Raw genomic sequence first — 25,185 nt, 5'->3', positions numbered from 1 at the left:
AATGAGCCCATCCTCCGATTTCTACCTCCACTAGCCTCTCCTGATTTAGTTAGCAGAAGCCATTTTGGTTTTGCATATCTTGGAGGGGGCTTTGAAATGGTGTTTGTGTATCCAGAGACGAGGTATCACTGTGGCTGCAGTCTGAAATGCCAGGGCTATATGGCATTGTTGATATCAGTCTATATCAATTAGTATGGACCTATAAGAAGGTCTGTTTGCTAGAATTTAATTATTCTGGGATGTCTGTTTTGTTCAAAGGCTTGTCTTTCTTCTTGTTTACCTCCCTGCGCGGTATTTCTTCACCAGATATTTCATGGGTGGAACTGCATGGTTTTTTCAGTTTGTTTATCAGGAAATGATGATACTATTTTAATATCATACTAGCTATTAGCCTTAATTTTTCAATGAAATGTATGAAAAATAGTGTATCGTTGTCATGACTCCGTGTATAGGTCTTTCATTCAAGCTTTGTTCAAGTCCGACCTCAAGATATCTTCTCAACCATTTACTTAATCGTATTCAAACATTGTGTTCGTCAAACCATAGATGAATCTGATATTTTGATAAATGTTTTCATTTGATTGTTTAGAACTGTAAACAAATGTATCATCATAGATATGCGTCATCTATTCCGAAGTGGTGGTAGGAGTTTTTCGATGCGGTGGTTATACCAACAGTGTGGGAAAAGGTTGTAAAACAAAACTGTAACTCCAAAAAATGGACCTGACTGGTTTAGGCCATCATGACCTCTAATTGGTCCATTTTGTCATCACAATCTTTTATGATTGGCTGCAGGTAGAACAATCAGTCAATGTTATTGAATAATTGGTCTGTAATAGAGGTGTGAAGAACTAAACAACATCCAGTGTCATGAAGGAGTGCTGTGCGCCTTTCACAAAATGAAGATACTCTGCCAATAGCTATTTATATTGAAATGTATCTATGCTACAATATCTGCAATGTAGTTTTATCAATTCTTTAAGTACATTTCAAATCAAACATTTGTAATGAAACGAAAATATTGCGAATCATGTCGATATCCGTTACGTTTATCCACTAATGATTGAATTTCCATTTCCAAAATGTTCCATGATTGAATTTTGAATGTTGATTTGAAAATGAAGAACTATGAATATGCATTTTTATGATGAGTTGATGATGTCATAGTTTTTAGAATGCCTCTGTACTGTAGATTTGCATCGTACTGTAAATAAACTGTTTCTTGTAAACATCACTGTGTTGCTGTGTGCCTTGAGCCTTGCAATGTGAATTCTAATTGGGTTCCACAAATTAAAACAAGACCAAAGCTTTTAGCTTTACCATTTGTTCTCTTTGATATTAAATGTGTTTTCTCATAAGTACAAAACAATTGTATAAAAAGCAAGTGAATACAAACAGCACACCGTCCCTTACAATAACTTGTAGTACTACATTGTGGCAATTCCCACTGTCTGTAAATAGATGTAAGGAAAGAAAACCCACCCTAAACACGACATCAAACAATGAAAAACATCTGAAACACTATACATTATCCCTGACTTCATCAATATACATCAGCGCATGAACTACAGTTCATACTGTAGAAGATTATGTTTCCACTGTTATCCCCACGGCACTTGATCAAAAATAAGCACGTCTATACATAGTTCAAAGCTCTTTGGTTTTCCCTGTTGCAAAGCTCACAAAGGCTGTTTTTCAACCAGTTTTCATCTCAAACCCCAATATTCCTTCTTCTGTGAGTCGCAAACACGTTCTCTCCTGAGGGAGAAAAAAGCAGTTGGTTAAATCTTATCTTGGTTTTGGCTCAGATATACTGTATATCCAGCATGTAGACACGTTGCTATTGATCGTAGTGTCAGTGGAGGCTGATGGAGGTAGAAATCGGAGGACAGGCTCATTGTAATGTACAGAATGGAATAGGTAATTGTATAAAAACCACATTTTTGATACTATTCCTCATTCCATTTGATGCATTACAATGAGCCCGTCCTCCCAATTTCTACCTCCACCAGCCTCTCCTGTGTAATGTCGTGGCGTACCTTTCCCTTCCTTCTCCCCTCTAGGTGGTCTTCCAGGTCCTGGTTCGCCTGCATTCAGAGGATTGTTTTCAGAGTACAACTCTTGCATGTCTCTGGCCCTTTCTTAATTTGTTAGATCCTTCTACGCTTCAAACGCATTGGAGGAGAATATCTAGGTTACTCCCCTTAGATATTCTGCTCCAGTGCTTTTGAGAAGGAAGCGTCTGGAGGTCAGAGTAGAGGATGAGAGGAATCGAGTTTCTAACAGTTGAGAAAAGGCCGTCACACAACCACAATTCAAGAAGACGGTCTCTGCAGTATCCTGAAGATATAAAAGGTGTAACGCTTCCTACCTCTTTGCCCTTGACGACCAGGGACTCCCATCTCCCCTTTCTGACCTGGTCTCCCAGGTGGTCCAACAATGGCTCCATGGGCTGTGGAGGATTAATTTAGATAATTAATTAATTCATATAATTAATTATGCAATTAATTAATTATTAATTACGACTATATGGAAGTGTATGTCACTTTTCCCAAAACCACATTATTTTCGATGAACAATTTCTCCCTTACTTCCAATCTGGCATTATCTGTCATACTGATTTTACTGTCAACGGATTTCACATCAGAGTTGATACTTTTCATGCCCACCTCTGATGTATTCCACCAGTTCAGTGATGTTGCCATGGGAACTTAATCCTGGGGGGCCGGGGGGTCCTGGGGGCCCCTGGACAACACGCTCTGAGTGGTCCCGCTCCACATCCCGTAACAGACCGTGAGCTATGAGTAGGAAAGGATCACGGTCAAAGACACTAATAGACTTTCTCTTCATTTATCAACATTCTTGATTCTTATTTTATTTAAGGAATGAATATTGAACTTCAAATACTTGTGGTTCACTGAAGTGCTGAAACAATGCATTTTGTAGAACTCTGGAGACTCAATTCTTAGGAACACGACTCTTCACATCCTCTCCTCCATCGGACCCTCTTCGTCCTCAAGAAGCATTGGAGGGGACGACCTTGATCTTCTCCTCCAATGCATTTTCAGTAGGACGGAGGAATGGAGGACGGAGGAGAGGACACAAGGAGTCGTGTTTCTTACAACTGAGAAATAGCCTGTTTGGGGAGAGAGCCAGGACACTCACACTTGATGTAGTCTGTCACTTTAACAGCCATGTTGGAGTAGTCTGCAGTCTCAGCCAGCCTCCTCCCCTCACTGGTCCTGTGGTCGGTAGCGTAGCCGAACCCGGGATCACCCTGCTCTCCTTTGTGCCCTGCGGATCCCGGAGGCCCTGGAAGCCCCGGACGTCCAAACATGGTTCCCCCCAAACTTTCACCTAGAACACAAACATGATATTACGGACGTAAGATATTACACACATGTTTGATACCATTCCTCATTCCATTCCATGTGTTACAATGAGCCTGTTCTCTGGGTGGATTCTGACCTAGTAAAGTTTGGGAATGGTGTGCTCAACTCAATATTAACAACTTCTTTGGGTGCATGGTTAAAAGAGCCTAATGAGATTAATGAAGGAAAAAACCCACACTCGCTAGAAATACTCATCAAATATTTATTTGCAGCAGAGTTTAAGTAAGGATGCGTTTCGGCATTCGCCTTCTAAGAAATATGTCTTTCCTTCATAAATGGATTCTGGGCGACTCACCCTTGATGTAGTCCTGTAGCTCGGTGAATAGTCGATCTCGGTGGGTGTTCTCGGCGTAGGAAACCAACCCTCGGGACAGTCCAGGGGGTCCCTCCGGACCGGGGGGGCCAGGGGGTCCGGGGGGGCCATTGAAGCCGACATCTAGGAAGGGAGATGCAACCTTTAGGACTAGTTGACCACATAATGCTTTGTCAACAAATACACTTACATAACACTTACACATAACACTAACACTTACATAACACTTACACTTACATAGAATACAGTTGATCTCCAGAATGGTATTAATGAAATAATGGCACTGAAAAAAAATATTTCACTGGGACCAGTCCAATTATCTCCAATTATCTTCTTAATGAAAAAACAAAACAATCAGTTCGCTCTCGGAGTTGATATAGAGTTCATACAGTAATCTTTATAATGATCATTATTGTGCATTTCTGGACAATCATCACAATGTATTGAGCGTTGATCGTTTGAACGTCACAAGATCGTTTTAGACCAAATTCAGACTCACTCTGTAGATAGTCCCTGATGTCCTCCATCTTGTACCCTGAGCCACTGCCATGGGCCTGGCCTGAGGGGCTGGCTGGGCCTTGGGGACCAGGAACACCTGGGGGGCCGGGGGGCCCCGGGGGGCCTCCAATACCTCGGTACTCAGATCCTGAGGAAACAGAAAAACAAAACAAACATCAGTCAACCTGCACATAGACATGAAACAGATGTACAGGTGATTGATACCATTCCTCATTCCTCCTCATTCCTCCCTATCTCTCCATCCACCAGTCTCCACTGGTGTGTAGTGTGGCTGGACTTCTGATGGACAACCAGGATGACTGTGTGGTCCGAGCTCTTACTTTGCAGCAGAGAAGTATAGTCACGAATGGCAGAGAGACCCGGTGGGCCTGGAGGTCCAGGGGGTCCAGGGGGTCCGCGTGCGCCTGTCACCCCCTGCTCTGATGACACACGGATACAACACCCAATCACATTGGTTGTTCAATATCGAATTTGGTCTATATTGAACAACCGATCACTCTCTAGTACATCTCTATAAATGGTAGAGGGATTATGATGGATATGGCTTTTCAAGCATATTGAGCGAGAAATGAACAAGCTACAAGCTATTGAATCTGAGATGTTTCAGTGCCGTGACCCACCCATATGTGCAGCCATTCTTCAGTCTTAGAGCATTACCCAGTAGGAACTATCCATGAACCACCAGTGGGTCCCTCCCGACCCACCATTTGGTGAACGCTGAGCATGTAACACACTATGGTTGTTAAAGAAGCTAATACTAATGTGATATCTTCAGATGAGTGAATCTGAACATGATTCTATTAGAGCTGTCTTAAAGGTAGACTCTGGGGTATGACACATCTGGGGTTAGCCACGCCCCTGAAAACAGAGCAACTCTCATCAAAGATATTATAGTGTACAAGAGCGGACGTGAGCGTCCACTGGTTTCACTGCCCTCCGACATACAGTAAGATGGCAGAGCGCAATTGCATTCAACTCTGCAGTGTACTGTTTATTCTGTAGTCTGTTGCATCCCCGTTTTTGAAAGTCTCCGGCAGCGTCGCCACCACCTGTTTTCCTGTGTTGTCATATCCCAGAGTCTACCTTTAAGCTGTTACTCACCATTCATGAGACTGAGGACGCGACCAGCCACCTCGTGGGGGTTGAAGTCGTAGCCTCTCTCTAACCCGTATGAGGTGCCTGGCACTCCGGGGGGGCCTGGGGGTCCAATCAGGATCCGCCGTACCTCCTCCCCTGGACACACACAGACCAAGACATATCTGGATCACATCTCAGCCATGGTCTTTATATTACATTTCTCAAAGCAGATCATTTAGGCTGGATCTGACATGATATTAGTCATGATATTATTATTATTATTATTATTATTATTATTAATAATAATAATATTATTATTATTATTATTATTAATAATAATAATAATAATAATAATAATAATAATAATGATAGTAATCGTACTGATATTATTATTATTATTATTATTATTATTATTATTATTATTATTACTAATTATATTATTCAGAATGGTATTGTTATATTATTATTATTATTATTATTATTATTATTATTGTTATTATTATGTTATTATTACATTATATTATTAGAAGTAGTATGAACAGCTTGTGGGTTGAACATCTCACTCACTCTGCAACAGCCTGATGACATCATTGACGGCCATAGAACCTGGTGCTCCAGGTGGTCCTGGGGGTCCAGGAGACGTGCTGGCATAGCCTACCCCTGAGGTCACAACACACAGTAGTGTTAGTGGTGACAGCGGTTGACGAGGGCTTGTTAGCAGCAACGCATCATCGGTTATTGCATGTGTTAAATGTCTTCCAAACGAGGGAGTGCCTTGGAGTTTTTGGAAGTGTTTGGGCTGTTTTACGGCCCTTTCTATGCAGCAAGTCACCTTCCTTTTTTTGTCTTCTGAGAGGCAATCACTTTATTCTGATAAAACTTGCTTCCGAATCAGATAGCCTATGCTGTGGGGATGGATGCTCTGGACTCACTCTGGATGTATTCGAGGACGCGATTAGCCACGTCGTCCACGTTCTGCCCTGATTGACCACCAGGGGGCCCCGGCTGTCCTGGAGGACCCTGAGGGCCGGACAAATACTGCCTGATGCTGTCGCCTTCACCAAAAAACAACATTGTACACAACATTAGTTAATATAACTGTACAACCCTATTTAAGACAATAGGGCACCAAAATAAAAGTAAAGTTGCAATTCTACCCACTCTGAAGGTACTGTGAGATGTACTGGCCAACGTCGGCTGACTCAGACCCAGAGCCATCACGGCCAGGGGGCCCAGGTGCTCCAGGGAGGCCGATGTGTCCATCGCGGCTGGGGGCTCCAGGGGAGCCGGGGGCTCCAGGGGCTCCAGGGGGGCCGGGGGCTCCAGGGGAACTCCTAGAATCCCCTGGTAAAATAAGACCAACAAAGGTCAAGGCCTTGCAAGGTGATACTTGAACTAAAAGTGCAAAGAAATCGGGCTGGTATCAAACACACATTTCATACCATCATCATTCCTACCTCCACCAGCCTCCCCTGATATATGTGATGTGAGCTATACTTGAATTACTAAGAAAATTAAGTTGTCAGATACAGTAAAGTGTTGCATCCGCTGTATAAAATGTGCTATATAAATAAAGTGTTATTTCATTTGATTGGATAAAAGATTGACAACATTTGGTCTGCCCCTTACCACTGGAATAGCCAGGGATTCCTGGAGCACCTGGAATTCCTGCTTCACCTTATATACACAAAGAAAAAACACTTGTAGTATCTAACGTGTATGAAATGATTTCTACCTCCACCAGCCTCCACTGAAGATGAGATAGGAGAATATAATCTAAGATTAGAGAGATAAATGTTCTCAAATCACATTTTTGATCTTGAGTGTGAACTACCTTTTGGACCCTCTGGCCCCTCAGACCCCTCTTCCCCTCGCTGTCCTGGTGGTCCACTAGGACCTTCCGGTCCTTGAGTTCCAGGTTGCCCCGGAGATCCAGGCACACCTGGGAAACCTGGGGGTCAACGATAGGAGGATCAATGAATTTATGACAAGGTCAAGATGCTATAAAGCCATTGATGTGAGGCTAGTGTGCATGTTTATCCATCTGGTTATCTGCTTCCAACTTTTTATTCCAGCAACCATTTGAGGCACTCACTGTCGCCCGGATCTCCAGGACTTCCTGGTAGGCCTGGCTGACCTGGTTCACCTGAAACAGTGATCCATATGTTTTTACTGTACTTTACTGTACTTTAAATACACAATTAAATGTAGCTTTACAGGGACAATGCACATTCATAAACATTTCTTTAAATGTGCCTATTTTAGCCAGCCGGCTAATTTACAACTGCCATCATTGTATTTCACAAATGATCAAGCCTGTCGCTCATCAAAATTATGCATTCTGTTTACCCATTCAAAGGCCTGCCATACCATTTTGAGAATTCCTGACTAATCCAATATGCATCATAAAATCAATCCCCACAATGTTAATATACAGTAGACACTCTTGTAGATGGTTACCTTGGTAGCCCTGCGGTCCTGGTTCACCTTAAAATGGGAGAAAATACATGAGAGGAGAGCAAACAACTATGACTCTAGTTGGCCGTCAGACCATGACTATGCGAGAACAACAGGGGAGGCCGGTGGAGGTAGAAATCGGAGGACAGGCTCATTGTAATGCATGGAATGGAATGAGGAATGGTATCAAACACGTGTGATACAAGTAAGCCCAGCGCAGTCAGAGAGATGCAGCATAACACAACCGCCTAAAAGAGCCCTTATCCAGAGAAACGGCTAAGCCACCGTTGAGTTACTGTCCTCATTCTATTCCAGTCATTATAATGTGCTCGTCCTCTGATTTCTACCTCCACCAGCCTCCCCTGGAGAACACTAATGGGCACTTGTGATAGGCCCTTTATTGGTCCTACCTGATGAGCCCTCGGGCCCGGGTTTGCCGGCAGGTCCTGGTGGTCCAGCAAAGAAGGATCCTGAAGACAACAAACAGCTTGAGCTGTAGCTCCAGCCCTACAGAGTTTCTTAACCTCCCCTGCACAATTGCCTTATTTGATTTATTTATTTTTAATTAATAAATGATAGATATATATTTTTGAAATGCCTATAGTCAATGGATATAGTCAATAATATACTTTCATTGTAGAATGATGATCAGTTATATAGCTGGTTGTTTTAGCTTAGTTGTTTGAGAGGAGTAGCGTGTGTCTCTGTGTGTTTCTGTCACCTACCTGAGTTAGGTACGAAGCTGCCTGGCTCTCCCTTCTGACCTGGGGATCCAGGTATTCCAACACCTGGGAGAAGGAGGGTCATAGGTCATAGGCAGGTTTCCAGTTTCTTTTTACAACAGCTTTATCTAACCATAGCCTCTGTAGCAAGTTCATTAACATGAATGTCATTATTCAAGTCAGATGATGGAAACAGGTGAAAACAATATTGTGGCTTATCTGGATTACCTGGCTCTCCAGGGGGACCTTTGGGTCCTGGAGGGCCTTCTGTAGTCTTTCCTGGGGGGGAAAAACACAAGGTACATTTAGATTCTATTAAAATAGTCTCAACCTGAATAATGAACCAATCAAGGAGTCAATGGCATGCCCACAAGTGTGATGATGGGCTATTGTGGGTCTTCTGAAACAAGAGGTGAACTACACCAGTGGAGGCTGGTGGAGGTAGAAATCGAAGGACGGCCTCATTGTAATGCATGAAATGGATTGAGGAATGGAATGAAAGCACACTGAAGTGCACCGTCTGTATGATTACCTGGGGGACCCTCATCACCTGGTTTACCTGGTGGTCCCGGGGGCCCCGGTGGTCCTGGGGGGCCGGGCACAGGTTCTGTTCGGATTTGAAAGTTAGATGTGAAAGAGAGTAATGATGAGAGCTGACATTAATCATATATAAACGAAGGGGGTAATAATAATCAAGCAAGAGCACATTATAGATAGTAAAGGTTTATATCCTATAAGAACTCACTCTCAGGGGCACTGACAGTTTCCACAGCCTTGGCAGCAACGCCAGGCTCTCCCTTCTCACCCGTCTCACCCTTCACACCCTTCTCACCCTTCTCTCCCTTCTCACCCTCCTCTCCCTGGCTGCCCTTTGAACCTGGAACCACAAAGCCACAAAGTCATCATTCAATTCCAGCAAACGATGTCAGCCAAAGTGTAGTTGTGTGGCCCTAGCCCTGGAGGCTATGTATGGGACAGGGGAGGCTGGTGGAGGTAAAAATCGGAGGATGGGCTCATTGTACAGTAATGCATGGAATGGAATGAGGAATGGTATCAAACACTATTCCACACGTGTTTGATACCATTCCTAATTCCATTCCATGTATTACAATGAGCCCTTCCTCCGATTCCTACCACCACCAGCCTCCCCTGGTGTGGGATGCACATGTATCTGCTATGCATGCAGAAGACTAGGGTCTTACCAGACTGACCAGGAAGACCAGCTGGACCTACAGGACCTGAGAAGACAAAAACATGCTTTCAGTGGAAAAGCCTCTAACAGTTGAAAAGACTAACAGTTCATCTCCAATGATGTTGTGAACAAAGATGCTTAACTACATCACTTAGGGGTGAAATCCTGACTCGAGATCTGAGCGCGTAACTCTGTCTTGCATTGATGTCAATGGGAATCTTTCTGCCATGATTCCATGTTACACACACAGATCTTGAGTTAGGACTCCCCTCTTATTTAGGGGCAAAGAAAGTGTATTTAAAGTCTAGAATTGAAAGCCATACCTGACAGTCCAGAGGGCCCAGCAATACCAGGGGGTCCGGGAGGGCCCGGAGGCCCGGGGATAACCACCGAACTGGACCCAGCTGGAAACCAAAGAAGAGAGTTTTACCGACCAGTCGACATCCATATTCATCACTGTCCATCAACACATCACTTTAATTCATGCAGAGGAGGCTGGTGGAGGTAGAAATCAGGGGACGGCCGTATTGTAACGCATGGAATGAAATAAGGAATGGTCAGTGTGTTTGATACCATTCCTCGCTCCATTCCATGCTTTACAATGAGCCTGTCCTCCGATTTCTACATCCACCAGCCTCCAATGATTTCATGTTATCATTTCCTCTCACCTGCGTTGATAACTCTACCAGGATCTCCTGCATCACCTAAAAGAGAGTAGGATCATAAATGATGTGATATGAATACAGTTTTATGGTATATCTTAGTATCCTCTAAAGTTCGACCTCCACCAGCCTCCGCTGGGTCACACATACAGTGCCACGTCAAAAGTTTGGACACACCTTGCCAAGAGTGTGCAAAGCTGTCATCAAAGCAAAAGGTGGCTACTTTGAAGAATCTAAAATATAAACCATATTCTGGTTTGTTTAACACTTTTTTGTTTACTACATAATTCCATATGTGTTCCTACATAGTTTTGATGTCTTCAATATTAATCTACAATGTAGAAAATAATAAAAAATAAAGAAAAACCATAGAATGAGAAGGTGTGTCCAAACTTTTGACTGGTACTGTATGACTGAGGATATATAAAGGGAAAAGGTGACAGAATATTACCTTTAGCGCCAGGCTGGCCAGGATTCCCTGATATACCTATGGACGGGGTTATAACAACATTATAACACTTGATAACGCATACATACTGTAATTCATGTAAATCGATGGAAACCAGTGCAATAAACCTAGTGGTCATACCATACCTGAAGGTCCTTTAGGCCCAGGAATACCTAGAGTGACAGAGTGTGAAGGATAGATGGTTATCGAGGTAAAGTAGAATATGGGTGAAACCTATTGTTGTGGGGCACAACATGTATATCTAATGACATTGCATCATCGAATGCTCAACCAAAACATCCTCATGAGAGACACTATCAAGGCCTAGATCATTTCCTTTTCCGATACTTAATAATACCTAATAATAATATTCATACTTAATATCAAATCAAATGACAGTCGTTATGTATGTTTGTGTTCCAGTACCTGGGAGTCCTGCCTCTCCTGGAGGTCCGCTGGGGCCTCGGATGCCTGGTACTCCAAGCGATCCCTGCTCACCTGGAGGTTAACGAGGATTAAACAATCAAGTCCATTTGTGTTTTATCTCCTGTTTGACCCATTTTTATGTAAAGTGACCTTGGTTGTTCTTATCAAATAAAATGTGCTACTATTATTAGTCAAATGCTTTTTTCATACAAGTGATGACCTTGTTATGTGTCTTTTGGGGTCTCTAACATTTTTAAGGATCTTGTTTACCTCGACTGCCCTTTTGACCATCCACTCCTGGGGAACCTGTTGAATAAACCCAATGGATGGAGACGGTTGGAATAGAGAAACTCATTCTGGTGGTCAAAGTATTGTTGTCCTACTAGAGGTCATTCCCTAATAACAATAGTCCACCGTCCTGTTCACTCACCACTGGATCCTTTGGAACCTTTCTCTCCAGGGGGGCCAAGCAGCCCTCTTTGTCCTGGGTCACCTATGGGGGCGGAGAGGCACAGAGATACTTAACTCTTACAACCCGCTTCCAGTACACACACACACACACACTCACTCATACACACACACACACTCATACACTCATACACACACACACACACACACACACACACACACACACACACACGCGCGCGCGCGCACACACACACACACACACACACACACACACACACACACACACACACACACACACACACACTCCCACACAAGCATACAAGAACCCTATGCAATCCTATGCAAATAAATGATCTATTAATTATTATGAATCATCTCATTCTATTGTATGTGGAAAAGACGGAATACACACCTGCTCCTCCGCGTACTCCTTTCTCCCCCTGGTCACCTTTGTTCCCCGGAGGCCCGGCCATTCCTCTCTCACCTAGAGGAGAAGAAAGAAAAATGAAATAGTTGTCAATATATGATACGATTCATATTTCTGTCATTGTAGAGAGCAGGCAAAATGTTCATTCTCTGTCATTGTGTACATTAGTACATTGTGGATGTGTTAGTGTAATCTACAGTGTAAATATAAAGTGCAGACAGTAAGACGTGTGTGTATCTTCTGCATGGTATCCAGTATCCAGTATCCAGTATCCAGTATAGCTCTTCACATGCCACCTAACGTACCTTTAGGTCCTGGAGCCCCTGCTTCACCTCTGAAACCCTGTGGACCAGGAGTGCCTACAGACAAGAGGTACATGCATCGTTTAAGACGTCACATATGCCAATATTGTAAACACAACAGGGGAGGCCGGTGGAGGTAGACATCGGAGGACAGGCTCATTGTAATGCATGGACATATGAGGAATGGTATCAAACGCACGTGTTGTTTGATACCATTGTTTGATAGCATTCCTCATTCTATGGTATGCATTACAATGAGCCCGTCCTCCAATTTCTACCTCCACCAGCCTCCACTGATACACAATGGGGAACAGAGCAGTTACCTTGGAGTCCTGCGGCGCCCTGAGCACCCATGGAACCTGCATGCACAAGAGAAAAGTGTGGATTGTCATGTATCTTTCCAAGCTTAGGACGTATATCTCTATATGGTTTTCCTGCACTAATGATGCCCTTTGACCTTACCTTTAGGTCCCACTGGTCCAGCAGCTCCGGCGAGTCCAGGACTTCCTGGATTACCAGCAGAACCTATGACATCACATCACAACATATGAGACACCAGAATTTGCTATGATGAACTGGATCACTCATGGATCGTGGGCCACACTTTGATTCAGCAGTGGTGCTGAGAAGAGCAAAAAATACCTTATAAGTCAGAATAGTCTATATCATGATTTTTATTGTAGCTTGATTGTTTAACAATGGTTTTAAGAAAAACGTAATTATTGATTGATTATTATGAGTTTTTGTAAACAGTCTGAAAATATCATATCATGGAAACGCCAGACGCAGTATACAAAATTCTAGTTGGATTTTTTCTCATTGCGTCTATTAGAAATATTAACGTAAAGATGGCCGACTTTGCCCTAACGTAAAGATGGCCGACTTTGTACACATTTTTGTACATGCAAATTGGGACCCTGTCTCTCAGAAGTTGCAGAAAACACACATAAACATAAACACACCCTTATCTCCCTTCTCTCCAATTCCTGGGGGACCTGACTCTCCACGGGGACCCGTCGGTCCCTCCCTGCCTCTCTGCCCAGGTGAGCCCTCGACACCAGTTTCACCTGATCACAGAAGGGAAGAGGAGGGATTGAGGGGTTGTGTGAGTGAGAAGCTGCCATCCATTCCCCTCCTCCTCGAATATTATCAACGTGAAAAGGAATAGGATATGATGCAGCGGAGGCTGGTGGAGGCAGAAATTAGAGGACACACGCATGCATGACACGCATGAATTAGACTGAGCCCGTCTTCCAATTTGTACCTCCACCGACCTCCACTATATGTAGGTAGCATTGAATGTTGAGGTTGAATGCAGGCAGCCATGTTTAAACTGATGTTCTCAACAGTACCTGCACTTCCCTTTGGTCCCCTCGGTCCTTCCAGTCCACTGTGACCCATCTGACCAGGAGATCCTGAGAGAGAGAGAGAGAGAGAGAGAGAGAGAGAGGGAGAGGAGGGGGAAGAGAGAGAAGAGAAGTCATCTGTATACTGGTAAACTGAATATTGGCCTATGTGGCTAAAACCATGTTTATTAATGTTTATTAATGTTTCAACAGCCAAAGAGGTCTCCCTTATTCTTACCTGGTAAGCCAGGGAACCCATTATCACCTGAAAAGAGAGAAATGTTTTCATTTTAATACAGTACATAGGCCTGTAGACCTCAAATTTGAAGCATCACCACATCATGGGAGGATTGTGGAGGTCGAAAAATCATAGGACAGGCTCATTGTAATGCATGGAACGTCTTTGATACCATTCCTCATTCCATTCCATGCATTATAATGAGCCCCGTCCTCTGATTTCTACCTCGACCAGCCTCTACTGCACCGCATGCAGTTGGATGGCTTACTGACCTTTGGTTCCAGGAGGGCCTGGCTCACCTGCAATAAGGCAGTTGAAATGTTCAGCAACATAACCTAAATGTTCTGCACAGTATATATTTTGTATAAATGATTGTGGACACAGTGGATTGCGCTACTGTACCATTGGTTCCTGGCTCTCCTCTCGGCCCTCTCATTGAGGATGCAAGCGTGGCTATGAAAAAATATATACACACATAATCAAATTCACAGGTTTATACAACAATGGGTTGTATGATTGGTCAGTTAGTTTGTTGATGAAGGAGGAAGGAGTTGAAGAGCGTTCCAACTACAGTACTTTTCAAGTATTCTAAGACAATACAGCTCAGAAAGTATCCAGGCAATTATAAAAAAAAAAATTTTTTAAACGGTCTTGTTCTGTACCTTGTACGGAGTCCGACTGTAGCTCAGCCCTGACCAAGTTCTGCACTGCCCTCTGCAGGGCAACGCTGTCATGACCTGCTCCTCCTCCCAGGCTGATGCCATTGTCTGAGCGGAGCAGGGTGGTACCGCCAGAGGAGGCGGAGCTCTTGTCTATATATGAGGACTGCAGCGGGTCGACGATGTTGATGGCTGAGGAGGAGGACAAGCGACTGGAGCTGGCCGAGGCGACGCCTGAGGCTTCTTCAAGGGCATCCACGCGAGCTTGTAGTCGCTTCACCTGTTCGGCTGTGTGTGTGTGTGTGTGTGTGTATGTGTGTGTTTGTGTGTGTGGGGGGGGGGGGTCAAGGAGAGAGAGAGAGAGAGAGATAGATAGATAGATAGATAGATAGATAGATAGATAAACAGATAGATATGTAGACAGACAGACAGACAGACAGACAGACAGACAGACAGATAGACAGATAGACAGATAGATAGATAGATAGATAGATACATAGATAGATAGATAGATAGATAGATAGATAGATAGATAGATAGATACATAGATAGATAGATAGATGGATAGACAGATAGATAGATAGATAGATAGATAGGGAGAGAGGGGAAAAGGGTGTGCGATTAAAGTGACTGTAAAACAGCCATAGATGAGATGAGACCATACTGTGGGTAGAAAGGACCTAATGGATCTATCGCCCCAGTCTAGCAGCTGTCTTACCCAGGGCGATGAGGCCGAAGAGGAGGCCCAGCAGGAGGAGGAGCCCCAGCAGCAGGCCCAGCAGCCACTTCCACCAGCTGCAGCAGGAGAAGCCAAGGTCCTCCGACTCATCCTTACGGATCTCTGATACAGGGAGATGGTAGGAGGGAGGGAGGTACGGGGGGGGGGGGGGGGGGGGGGTAGGGGCATTGGGCAATCAGGAACCAGCATCAATGGAGATTTGTTTGGTGGTGAACTACATTACTTCCTGGTAAACACATAAGCCTTTTGTCAACTGTTAGGAACACAACTCCTCACGTCCTCTCCTCCATCCTCCACTCACTTCGTCCTCAAAAGGCATTGGAGGAGGATATGTAAGAGAAGGAACCTAGATCTTCTCCTGCAATGCGTTTTTCAATAGGACGCGAGTGGAGGACAGAGGAGAGGACGCAAAGAGTCGTGTTCCTAACAATTGAGAAACAGCCATAGATGAAAGAGTTGAACATGACATCACTACCTGCATAGGTGGCCTTGTCTTTCGTTAACACCTTCATGGATCCAGCTTTGAGGAAGAGGTATGAAACAGTATTTTAGTGACATCATTTTTTATTCATAGCGTATTCGATATTTGCAACAAATAAATCAACGAACTTCAATCATAGTAGGCCATCTACCATTAGCAGTGTGTGTGGCTGTTTCTACAGTACTGCTGGAGGTAATCTTCTTCTCCCTCTTCAGTGAGTCATCAAATGACCCTAAGGGTGGCCAGAATGACATCAGAATGACATCACAGAATGACATCACCTCAAAATATATCACCTGTATTTTTAAGGGTTGAAGTAAGACTGTAGAATGACACTGAACATAAAAATCCAGAAATAGTATACAGTATGGGCAGTGAGAGAACGTAGCCAAAAAGGCGACCTTGAGTGCCTTGAAAGGCAGATAACAGATAACTTAGCAGACAACCAAACTAATTCAGCCAAGCTTCTTTAATTTACTGTTATTCTCACAACTGCAGTAGTACCCATTGGCAAGCCTGCAATACACCCTCACCAACAGTAGGGGAAGTGGAGGAGAACTGCTTGCCGGTGTCTTTTGTCATGACGAGTCTCTCCGTCTCCTTCTTGACAGGAGCGTTGTCTTTCTCCAGCAGCATGAACTTAAAGTCTTTGGCAAAAACGTCATCACTGCCAGGACTGCTGGGTACCACTGTGGGACAGGCATCAAGGAGCATTCAGTTCAGACTGACCTGCTTGTTATAGGTCACAGGTCAACTGGGCTTTGTGTCATATAAATAGGTAGGGTTGGACTTGGCTATGTTTCATCCGTTTCAAATTATATTTTTTAAACATATAAAGGCCTAGTGTTTTTCAAATAGCAAAGGCCTTTTGTATACAGTAGGTTAGGACTATCAATAGCCTATACTGTTTACCTGTGTTTGCGTTTGTGTGTTATTGCGTTTCAAAACACATATACTGTAAATGAAACTGTATTTTTATTTAAGCTTTTACATGGACAGTAGGGACACACTTCGCTATTTGAAATACAAAGCTGGGGCCCCACAATGACAATTTGAAATGGGCTCCCAATTAATTAAATCCACCTCTGGTCATAGGTGTGATATATACTGTGTTACTTCATCTTATGTGGTTGGACACTTTTTATGTTTTGCGTCTCTTCCTCTGGTCTTACCTGTGCTTAAACCAGAGCTTGTGACATTTTTCTGCACCCCATAGACTGAAAAACAATACAGAAACCAAAAATTGCAGTATGTCGGATGAGATTAACGTAAACAAAAAGACACATGTCAATAATTCCATGATAACAATATGGTGTCCATCATCTGACCCTTGACCTGTGTGGTTGACACCATTGTTTACCTGTGGGGACACCAGAGGAGGTCGCCAGGTTATTCTGAAGACCGTACACTGTAGTAGGAAACACACAATGAAACATATTATTATTCATGATTAATTATATGTTATTATGAATTCTATATCATATATTTATAATATTATATTATATTATAGTGTTGTAATGACACGAAAGTGGAATAAGCATTACATTTGTCACAGTTAAATAGATTGTTACAACATTAACCTTATACCTAACCCCAAGCACATTCTAACCATCTGTAACACAATCACGAGTAAATACAACACTGGCTACACTCTTACATGCTTATTTTTTTTACATGGTTACATGCTTTTTGTGCATAGTTACACAGTGATGAAGGAAGTGGCACTGCAGGTGTGTGTGTGCCTGTGTGCGTGTGTGCGTGTGTGCGTGTGTGTGTTTACCGGTGCTGGTAGCGGAGAGTCCACTGTTCATAGAGGGAGAGCTGAAGGCCAGGTTGTTCCGCAGTCCTGCAGCTACAGCACAGTAGAGCATTGATATGCACAGGTTAGTAACACTAATATATAGTTATATTATATATATATAATAACATATATCTTATATGTTCTAACATAAGACACATCATCAAATTAGTTAATTGTTAAATACAGCTAGTATGTAGGTTAGGGTTAGGGTTAGGGTTAGGGAGAAAAAACCTCTTCAATGATACAAATAGCCTTCATGACTGGGTGTATTATAACATGATTATATGATGTTTCATAATGGGGTGTGTTATTACATTATCATAAGATATTTCAAATGGGTAGTATTATTACATTATCATACAACGCTTCATAATGGGTGTGTTATTACATTATCATATGATACTTCAAGATGGGGTGTGTCCATGCATTATCACATGATACTTCACAATTGGGTGTGTTCATGCATTATCATACGATACTTCCTCATTAACCCCTTGCTGACCTTGCTGCAGGGCAACGGCAGGGGACAGGTTGTTGTGGTTGGTATGGTTACCCTGGCCGCCAGTTGAGAAGCCTGACCCCACGTATGAGGAGTGGTCATACTGGCCTGGTTGGGGAGGGGGAAGGGTTAACAACACTTAAGAGAAGGAAAGGGCAGGAGATGCTGAACATGTATCCTTATGGACAAGATGATGGGACATCAGCCCGTACAGGATAAGGGTTAACATTTCTAATTGGCGACAGACAAGAGGAACGAACAATTAGTGTAAATGCAGTTATGTTTAGTAGGCCAAGGTCAAAGTGCCCAAATTTGTCACTACCCCTGTTACACAGTTCAATCAGGTGGCAACATTGCAAGATGCTTAATATGTATCCTTATGGGCAAGATGATGGGAGTGGAAATAGACATATGATTGACATTAACACGAGGGCTGGTTTCTCAGACACAGATGAAGCCTAGTCTTAGACTAAAAAGCAAGCCTCGTCTTAGACTGAAAGTGTGATTTTGTCCAGGACTAGGATTAATCTTTGTCCAGGAAATCCCCCCTTAGAGTATAGACAGAATATAGAATTTAGGTCTAGGGACAGTTTTTATTTGTAAATACAAAACAAATAATAAAATCTCTATTTTTTGGTGTAACTCCTCTGCTTATGCTGTAAGGTAGAGGTAGTGTAGTGTTGCTGGTGGGTGGAGAGACTACCGCCCCGTGAAAGCAGACCAGTGACTAGGAAACCAGTGGTTTAGTGGCTGTACTCGTGTGTTTACCAGACTGGGAGTTCTCCGACATGGTCCTGGGTTCCACACTGGCCTTCCGGGGAATGGGGAGAGTGTTGGTCGGGGAGCGGGGGGGGCTGATGCTGCTGGAGTGGCCCCCCTTCAGCAGACGCTTCACATCCCCCAGCTCCGTCCCTACATACCAGAGGGCAGACTGGTGTGATTCAATGTCCCTTTGGGCTGAATCCTAACTTGAGAGGCGTATATTCACATCAGTGGAGGCTAGCAGAGGTAGAAATCAGAGGACGGGCTCATTATAAATGGATGGAATGGAATGAGGAATGGTATCAGATACGCTTGCCATCAGCCTCCACTGATTCACATGTTTTTATAGAAATCTTTGAGAAATCTCTGTTCTATTTTCTCCACAGTGACTTGGGGTGATTCACATTTTTCTCTGTTTCATTCTCAATATACTGTATAATGTATTTTTCTACAGCAGTTAGGTGAGTCATAGGTTTGAACATTAGAGAGAGGCTATTGTGACAGTGTTCCTACTCACATCTGGCAGATGGAGAGGCACTCTGGAGCCTGGCTCTGATCTGACTCTCTGGAACAGGAGACACATTGAATCGGCACATCATTTACATGTTTAAATTTAAGTCATTTAGCAGACGCTTTTATCCAAATGATGTCTTCATACAGTATATTTCACCAAATATACTCAATACACAATTGCTAAAATACGTGCACATTATTCTCTACTATGTTTAGAGTGGTGAGCTATGGCGGGACCATGTACCTCTGCTGTGTGTCCGCCCCCTGGTGGTTTCAGTTGCAGCTGCACTGGCAGTGGCTGAAAGAAATCATTGCTTCACGTTTGTCATGTCATTTTCATTGGCTTTTGGGTATCTTACAAAGAAAAGGGGCGGGGTGTGTGAAGTACCCAGAATATAACTTTTTGGAAGTAAATTGACATACTTACCTAACTCTTTCCTTGTGTATTCTGGAGAAGAGTTGGCACTGGAACCACCTGAATATGACAACAGAGAAACAGGATCAATCTCTATAACCCTTTAGCTAGTTCATTTTGGAAGCATGCTGTTGTACCACCAATCTGAGTGTTGATTGGGTTGATGGTTGATCAACAAGTGACCTTTGACCTCACCTTCGTAGCCCACAGAGCGAACGGTCGTAGTGGTCGTACTCTTCCTCTCCGTGAGAGGCGAGTAGCTGAACATCGAGGGCCCCTTCCTTGCAACCCCTGACCCTGTCCCCGCCGAGCTGTAATTGGTCTTGGCCACCGAGGAGACGGTCACCGCGCCCAATCCGCTGCCTCCGCCTCCTCCACCTCCTCCTCCGCCACCTCTACCTCCACTCGAAGACAAGATGGAACTAGACACCCCTCCGGCCGCAGAGGCAAATTCAGAACTGGAGCCGCCGGTGTAGACGTAACTGGAGCTGGAGCTAAGACCACCTCCAGACATGGTGGCTGAACCCTTAGTGAAGCTAGCCCCGTACCCTGCTCCCGAAGCCCCCGAAGATCCAGAGGACGAGGAGGCCTCTAAGGTGGTAATGGTGACACTTCCAGAACCCTTCCCAGACTCGGACCTAAATCCACCTCCACCTCCACCTCCTCCACCTCCACCTCCAAACCCAGACCCAGACCCAGTAGCAGAGGCACTGCCTGAGGAGACTAGGACAGTGCTTGAGCTGGAGCTGCTTCCTCTTCTAGCAGATACAGCTACACTCTCAGACATACCACTTCCTCCTTCTCCTCCTTCTCCTCCTCCACCACCTACTGACAGACCGCCTGAGGCTGGGGGAGAGAAGAGAATATATGATCACAGCATCATCATCAATTGCAATAGCCTATTACGGTACATTGCTCTTCATTGAATCCTCACAGTAATGGACAGGCTGTCAATGAATCATGAAACCCATTGACGTTCTACATACTGAATCTCTTTTACTGATTGACAAGACATTGTGGCCCAAAAACGACTCCGAGGCCTGACAACCCCTACCTATGCAAATATGAGTTGGTGTGGCAAGACAGAACTTGCAAACCCAGAGAGAAATATGAGTGGGGGTATTTATTAAGATTAGATAATATGCTCTACTTGCGCTGGTGCTGCGCCTCGGCATGTCTTTGTAGAGAATTGTAGAGATTGATTATGGGGAGAAACATATTTCTTGAGGTGTGCAGTTGGTGCTGGCTGTCCCAGCGTGTTTCTGATAAAAAAGACAACCTCTGCCTGAACTTGGTGGTTGATTTATTGCACTTACATGTAAAAGCATAGCTACTGCTGCCCCCGGTGCTGCTGCTGCTCTGTGTAATGACTTTCCTCTCCACAGTGACAGCGCCCCCTGCTGTGCTGCTGGAGGACACAGTCTGACTGCTGCTGACAGAGCTAGTGGCGCCCTCTGGTGAAAACATATGGAAACACAGTGAACCCATGCTTAGAATGACCATGAACCTTCATCTCACCAGTCACTATTGATACCCATATGTCAATTGTGTACAATTCAAAGATAATGATTCATATATTGAGACTGTGACACTATTTATGAATTACACAAACTCATAGATCTAGTGGACTGTAGCTAAATCAAAACTGGTCTGACCCACATTCATAGCAGGGGAAGCTGGCAGAGGCAGAAATCAGAGGACGGGCTCATTAAAATGCATGAAATGGAATGAGGATATCCTCATTCCTCATTCCATTCCATGCATTACAATGAGTCTGTCCTCTGATTTCTACCTCCACCAGCCTCCCCTGATTCAGGTGCCAACTTAGAGGGAACCCAACTCACTTGGTGGCAGTGATGTCAGTCTGGTTGTTGTAGTTACAGTTTCTATGATAAAGAAAGACACATTCACAATTCAGAAACAGATCATTGTTGTTACTCAGCTAAGTTCACAATAAATATGCCAACAACAGCACTACAGTACGAGGTTCAATTGACATACAACTTGACACATCGCTAGGGCATCTAGTGGCCACCAGGGGGCAATATACCATATTATAAAAGCTCAGTATTTTTTGTTAGCACCAAGTGTCTCCCAAACAAAAGGAAAAAAAAAGGGCAAGAAACCATCGCTATGGGCCACCTATTTATAATGCATTATAAATGTACTGAAAACACCTGTTATCAAAGCTATAAGCATTTTTAGCACCACAGCACAACATCTTTATTGTTGCCTTCTGCCTTCAGAACTATGAACACATGCAATACAAATCAATCATAGCTCATGGCTCCTCTTAGGAGAATATGAATGCATGAATACCTGAAATGTATTTACAATACATTACAAACCAGTTGGCACAGTAAGATCGATCCAGATCTTACCTTTGCCAGTCCCTCCCGCACCTCCACCAGAATTGACAATCTTGGTTGTCGTTAGATTGTCCATTCCATGTTAACTGTCACAAAACAGAACATGGACTACTGATACAAGTCAAACAGACACATTATATTGAATAATCTATGATGTCAAATACACCTATGAACATACTGTAGTAGAATATAACAGTGATATAAAATGCTGTCTTAAAGGCAACTCAGAGTTTCAGACATATTTGAAGACCTGTATTTGTCAATGGAGGCTGGTGGAGGTAGAAATCATAGGACGGGCTCTTTGTAATGCATGGGATGAAATGAGGAATGGTATTATGTGCATGATACCATTCCTCATTCCATTCCATTCATAACAATAAGCCCGTCCTCTGATTTCTAGCTCCACCAGCATCCACTGACTAATACAGGTCGTCAAACATGCCTGAAACTCTTAATTTCTGTCATTTTCATTCAATGCACGTTTTTACAAAGCTGTTGAGTTGCACAATCTTCCTCATTTTGCATAATGTGTAGCAACTTTCTCTCAGCTGAACACCTTCCTCCAAAACCAAGTGCTCTTGAGAATATCTTGTTGATTTTAGCGGATCGACTGATAGTGAAGGCGTGGTACTAAAATGTTCACCAGAGGAAAGAGATTGTGTAGTAGAAAGGTAATGTGTCTGTGTGTAATATATGTTCTTTTGAACCTAAAGGGACTCACCTTAAACCAGATCTGAGTGCTGAAATACTTAACAATGTAAGTTCAATACCATTAACACAATATTTCAGTAATGCCTCAAGGCCTAGAATTGATACCTCTGTCCACAGTCTACTAGAAGAAGAAGAAGAAGAAGAAGAAGAAGACTGTTTATTTGGCCATGCAATCAATTCTCATCAATTGTAGGAATTTGACACATGCCCTCCTGAGACAACACACACACCCCCAAGGGAGACAGCCATATTCAGCGCCACTGGAGCAGTTAGGGGTTAAGTGCCTTGCTCAACAGCAGTGGTAGGAGCCTTAGATATGACGCCAGTAACCTTCCAGTTGCCAGCTCACATCCAACTCCCTTCTAGGTGGGGATCGAACCAGCATCCTCCTGATTGCTGGCCGGCCTCTCTAACCTCTAGGCCACCTACAGCAACGTTATCCTCCCTGTAACTCAACACCTCTTGGACTGGTTATTGATGTATTATAACATGACCTGAGATGGTTTTGAATCCACTTTTTGCACAAGTCACTGAACTTCAATTTTGCATACTATATATTTTACTGATGGCCTTCTCTTTGTGTATGATGGATTTACAGTATTGTGTTCATGTGTCTGTGGTGTTTTTAAGGGAATTTGATGGACAATAAATTGGTATATATAGTAATAAATATAGTAATAAATGAGCTATAGAAAACCTAACTTTGTTGAGACCAGGCTTTTCTAGTTCGGAAAACCTGGGGACACACATAACAACAAGCAACCATGCCACGGGCATGTGGAGGGAGGGTTCTTGGAATGTAACATCCAATTAAATTGAAGAGCACTCCCATCACTCTGTCCAGTTCAATCCAAGCCAGAACGGCTAATCTAAAATTCTCCAGACCTCCAAAAGAGGGGTGAGAACAAGGTGATTTGAAGGTATGGCTACTCAAGACTATAGAAACCCCAACTGTCCCCAAAGGTGTAATAATGATTCTCTCTTGTAACAAAGGTGGGGGAAATCTCAGCATCCATAGGCCCTTCAGTAGATGTGAAATGGAGGCCCCAGGCAAATGGAATTATCTACTTAGCAGAATGTATTGTGATTGTGTTGGTAAATCTACGAAGCAGAATTCAATTGTGATTGTGTTGGAAAATTATTATCCAACATGGCATTTACATTTACATTTACATTTATGGAATTTAGCAGACGCCTTTATCCAAAGCGACTTACAACAAATACATTTGTCTAAGTAAGTGAATCATCTATCCATCAGTCATCAGAAGAAAAAGTAATCTATGCTAGGACCAGGGGCTATTGGCAGTCACTATGCTAGAATGCATTTATGGCATGATTACTGTAGTCTACTTTTGTAGTTCTTCCCTCAGAGTTGATCACAGAGGGGAGGTTGACATTAAGTGGATGGGAGGGTCAGGTGTCATGTAAGCTGTAAGCTGTGTGCTGTCCAAAAAGGGCTGTGGTATCATGCACCTATAGTTACACAATGTACACTCTCTCTAGACCACAAATGAGCACTGTAGCAACATACTTTCTCTTGCACAGCTGTATAATGGTGGACCTCCCACCACTTGCAAAAGGATATCAGGGTCCGGTAGGTTGGTAGAGGACAAAACTTATTGGAGACTTAACGCAACATTAAGTTTAGCTTTGCCTTGATAGTGTGCAATTAGTCTTGATAATATGATCCAAAACTGCTCTTTGGGTACCAATTACTCAAATAAACAGTGCATGCCATTGGACAAGTCTTTAAAATGCTCATGTAGCTTATTGTAAGCAGCCTGCTGACATTTAATTATTATCAGCACTTGAACTTGGATGAATGCAAAATACATAATTTGCTAATAAATAAATACTTAATGTGCTGAATAATGGCATAGGACTTAGCCTTATCAAAGACTTAGCCCTACTAGTAGTTCTCTTATACATCATTTTCTCATGCATTGACAGTCAATTTAAACAGCTGAGGAAAAAAAAAAAAGAGATTTAATACAATTTAATGCCCACCTTTCAACACGTCCTCGGAAACAATCTCCTTCCGACTCCTCGGTACGTACTGATATCACAGAAAAATTAGAAGTAGTGCAGGTATGTCGAGGTGTCGTGTGTCGTGCGGCGTGGTAATGTCCTCTACTGTATGTGCCTGGAAGACTTATGTATTAGCTCTTTCTGACTCATAGCTTCTACCTGCAAGTTCCAACACAGCGAGCGACCTAGGGGCTGTAACTTCTTCTGCTTGTGACAGATGCACCTTTTCTGCGGGAAATATAGCCCGGGGGACCGGTCATTAAAAAAAAAAGGTGCATT

At 43.3% G+C, this 25,185-nt stretch overlaps 1 protein-coding gene across 1 annotated transcript; it reads right to left on the bottom strand.

Annotated features, from left to right (window-relative positions):
- Position 1: 1 nt before the first annotated feature.
- LOC310822061 (uncharacterized protein) lies at positions 2–24,965 on the bottom strand. The gene is made up of 56 exons (XM_083694351.1): positions 24,886–24,965; positions 22,180–22,253; positions 21,643–21,684; positions 21,115–21,252; positions 20,949–20,975; positions 19,994–20,389; positions 19,811–19,858; positions 19,628–19,681; positions 19,388–19,435; positions 18,877–19,020; positions 17,418–17,420; positions 17,169–17,216; positions 16,981–17,025; positions 16,342–16,497; positions 15,960–16,040; positions 15,803–15,847; positions 15,307–15,429; positions 14,592–14,876; positions 14,332–14,382; positions 14,202–14,228; positions 13,930–13,956; positions 13,698–13,760; positions 13,308–13,412; positions 12,808–12,870; positions 12,669–12,704; positions 12,349–12,402; positions 12,029–12,100; positions 11,639–11,701; positions 11,479–11,514; positions 11,209–11,280; positions 10,929–10,955; positions 10,786–10,821; positions 10,341–10,376; positions 9,996–10,076; positions 9,683–9,718; positions 9,226–9,357; positions 9,013–9,087; positions 8,704–8,759; positions 8,484–8,550; positions 8,169–8,228; positions 7,762–7,788; positions 7,397–7,447; positions 7,136–7,252; positions 6,931–6,978; positions 6,463–6,645; positions 6,234–6,356; positions 5,869–5,961; positions 5,326–5,457; positions 4,545–4,643; positions 4,205–4,351; positions 3,688–3,828; positions 3,166–3,357; positions 2,670–2,798; positions 2,372–2,452; positions 2,040–2,087; positions 2–1,758 (listed from the first exon to the last, which is right to left on the bottom strand). Exons 2-56 carry the CDS (start codon positions 22,241–22,243, stop codon positions 1,712–1,714), a joined length of 4,680 nt encoding a protein of 1,559 aa, XP_083550477.1. The 5' UTR covers positions 22,244–22,253; positions 24,886–24,965; the 3' UTR covers positions 2–1,711.
- Between the last annotated feature and the right edge of the window lie 220 nt (positions 24,966–25,185).

The sequence above is a fragment of the Argentina silus genome (genome assembly GCF_951799395.1).
Source record: "Argentina silus genome assembly, chromosome: 22".
NCBI classification, from domain to species: Eukaryota; Metazoa; Chordata; class Actinopteri; order Argentiniformes; family Argentinidae; genus Argentina; species Argentina silus.
Note: the sequence above shows the minus strand (reverse complement) of the source record. Positions and strands in the feature narration are given on the sequence as shown.

Excerpts from the sequence above, each read along its gene's own strand:
- LOC310822061 (XM_083694351.1), bottom strand. The coding sequence starts at position 22,243 with ATGGACAATCTAACGACAACCAAGATTGTCAATTCTGGTGGAGGTGCG. Across the intron at positions 17,026-17,168 it reads CTCCTCTGGTGTCCCCACAG|TCTATGGGGTGCAGAAAAAT; the intron begins GTAAACAATGGT and ends ATTGTTTTTCAG. Across the intron at positions 4,352-4,544 it reads CTATACTTCTCTGCTGCAAA|GATCTGAGTACCGAGGTATT; the intron begins GTAAGAGCTCGG and ends CTGTTTCCTCAG.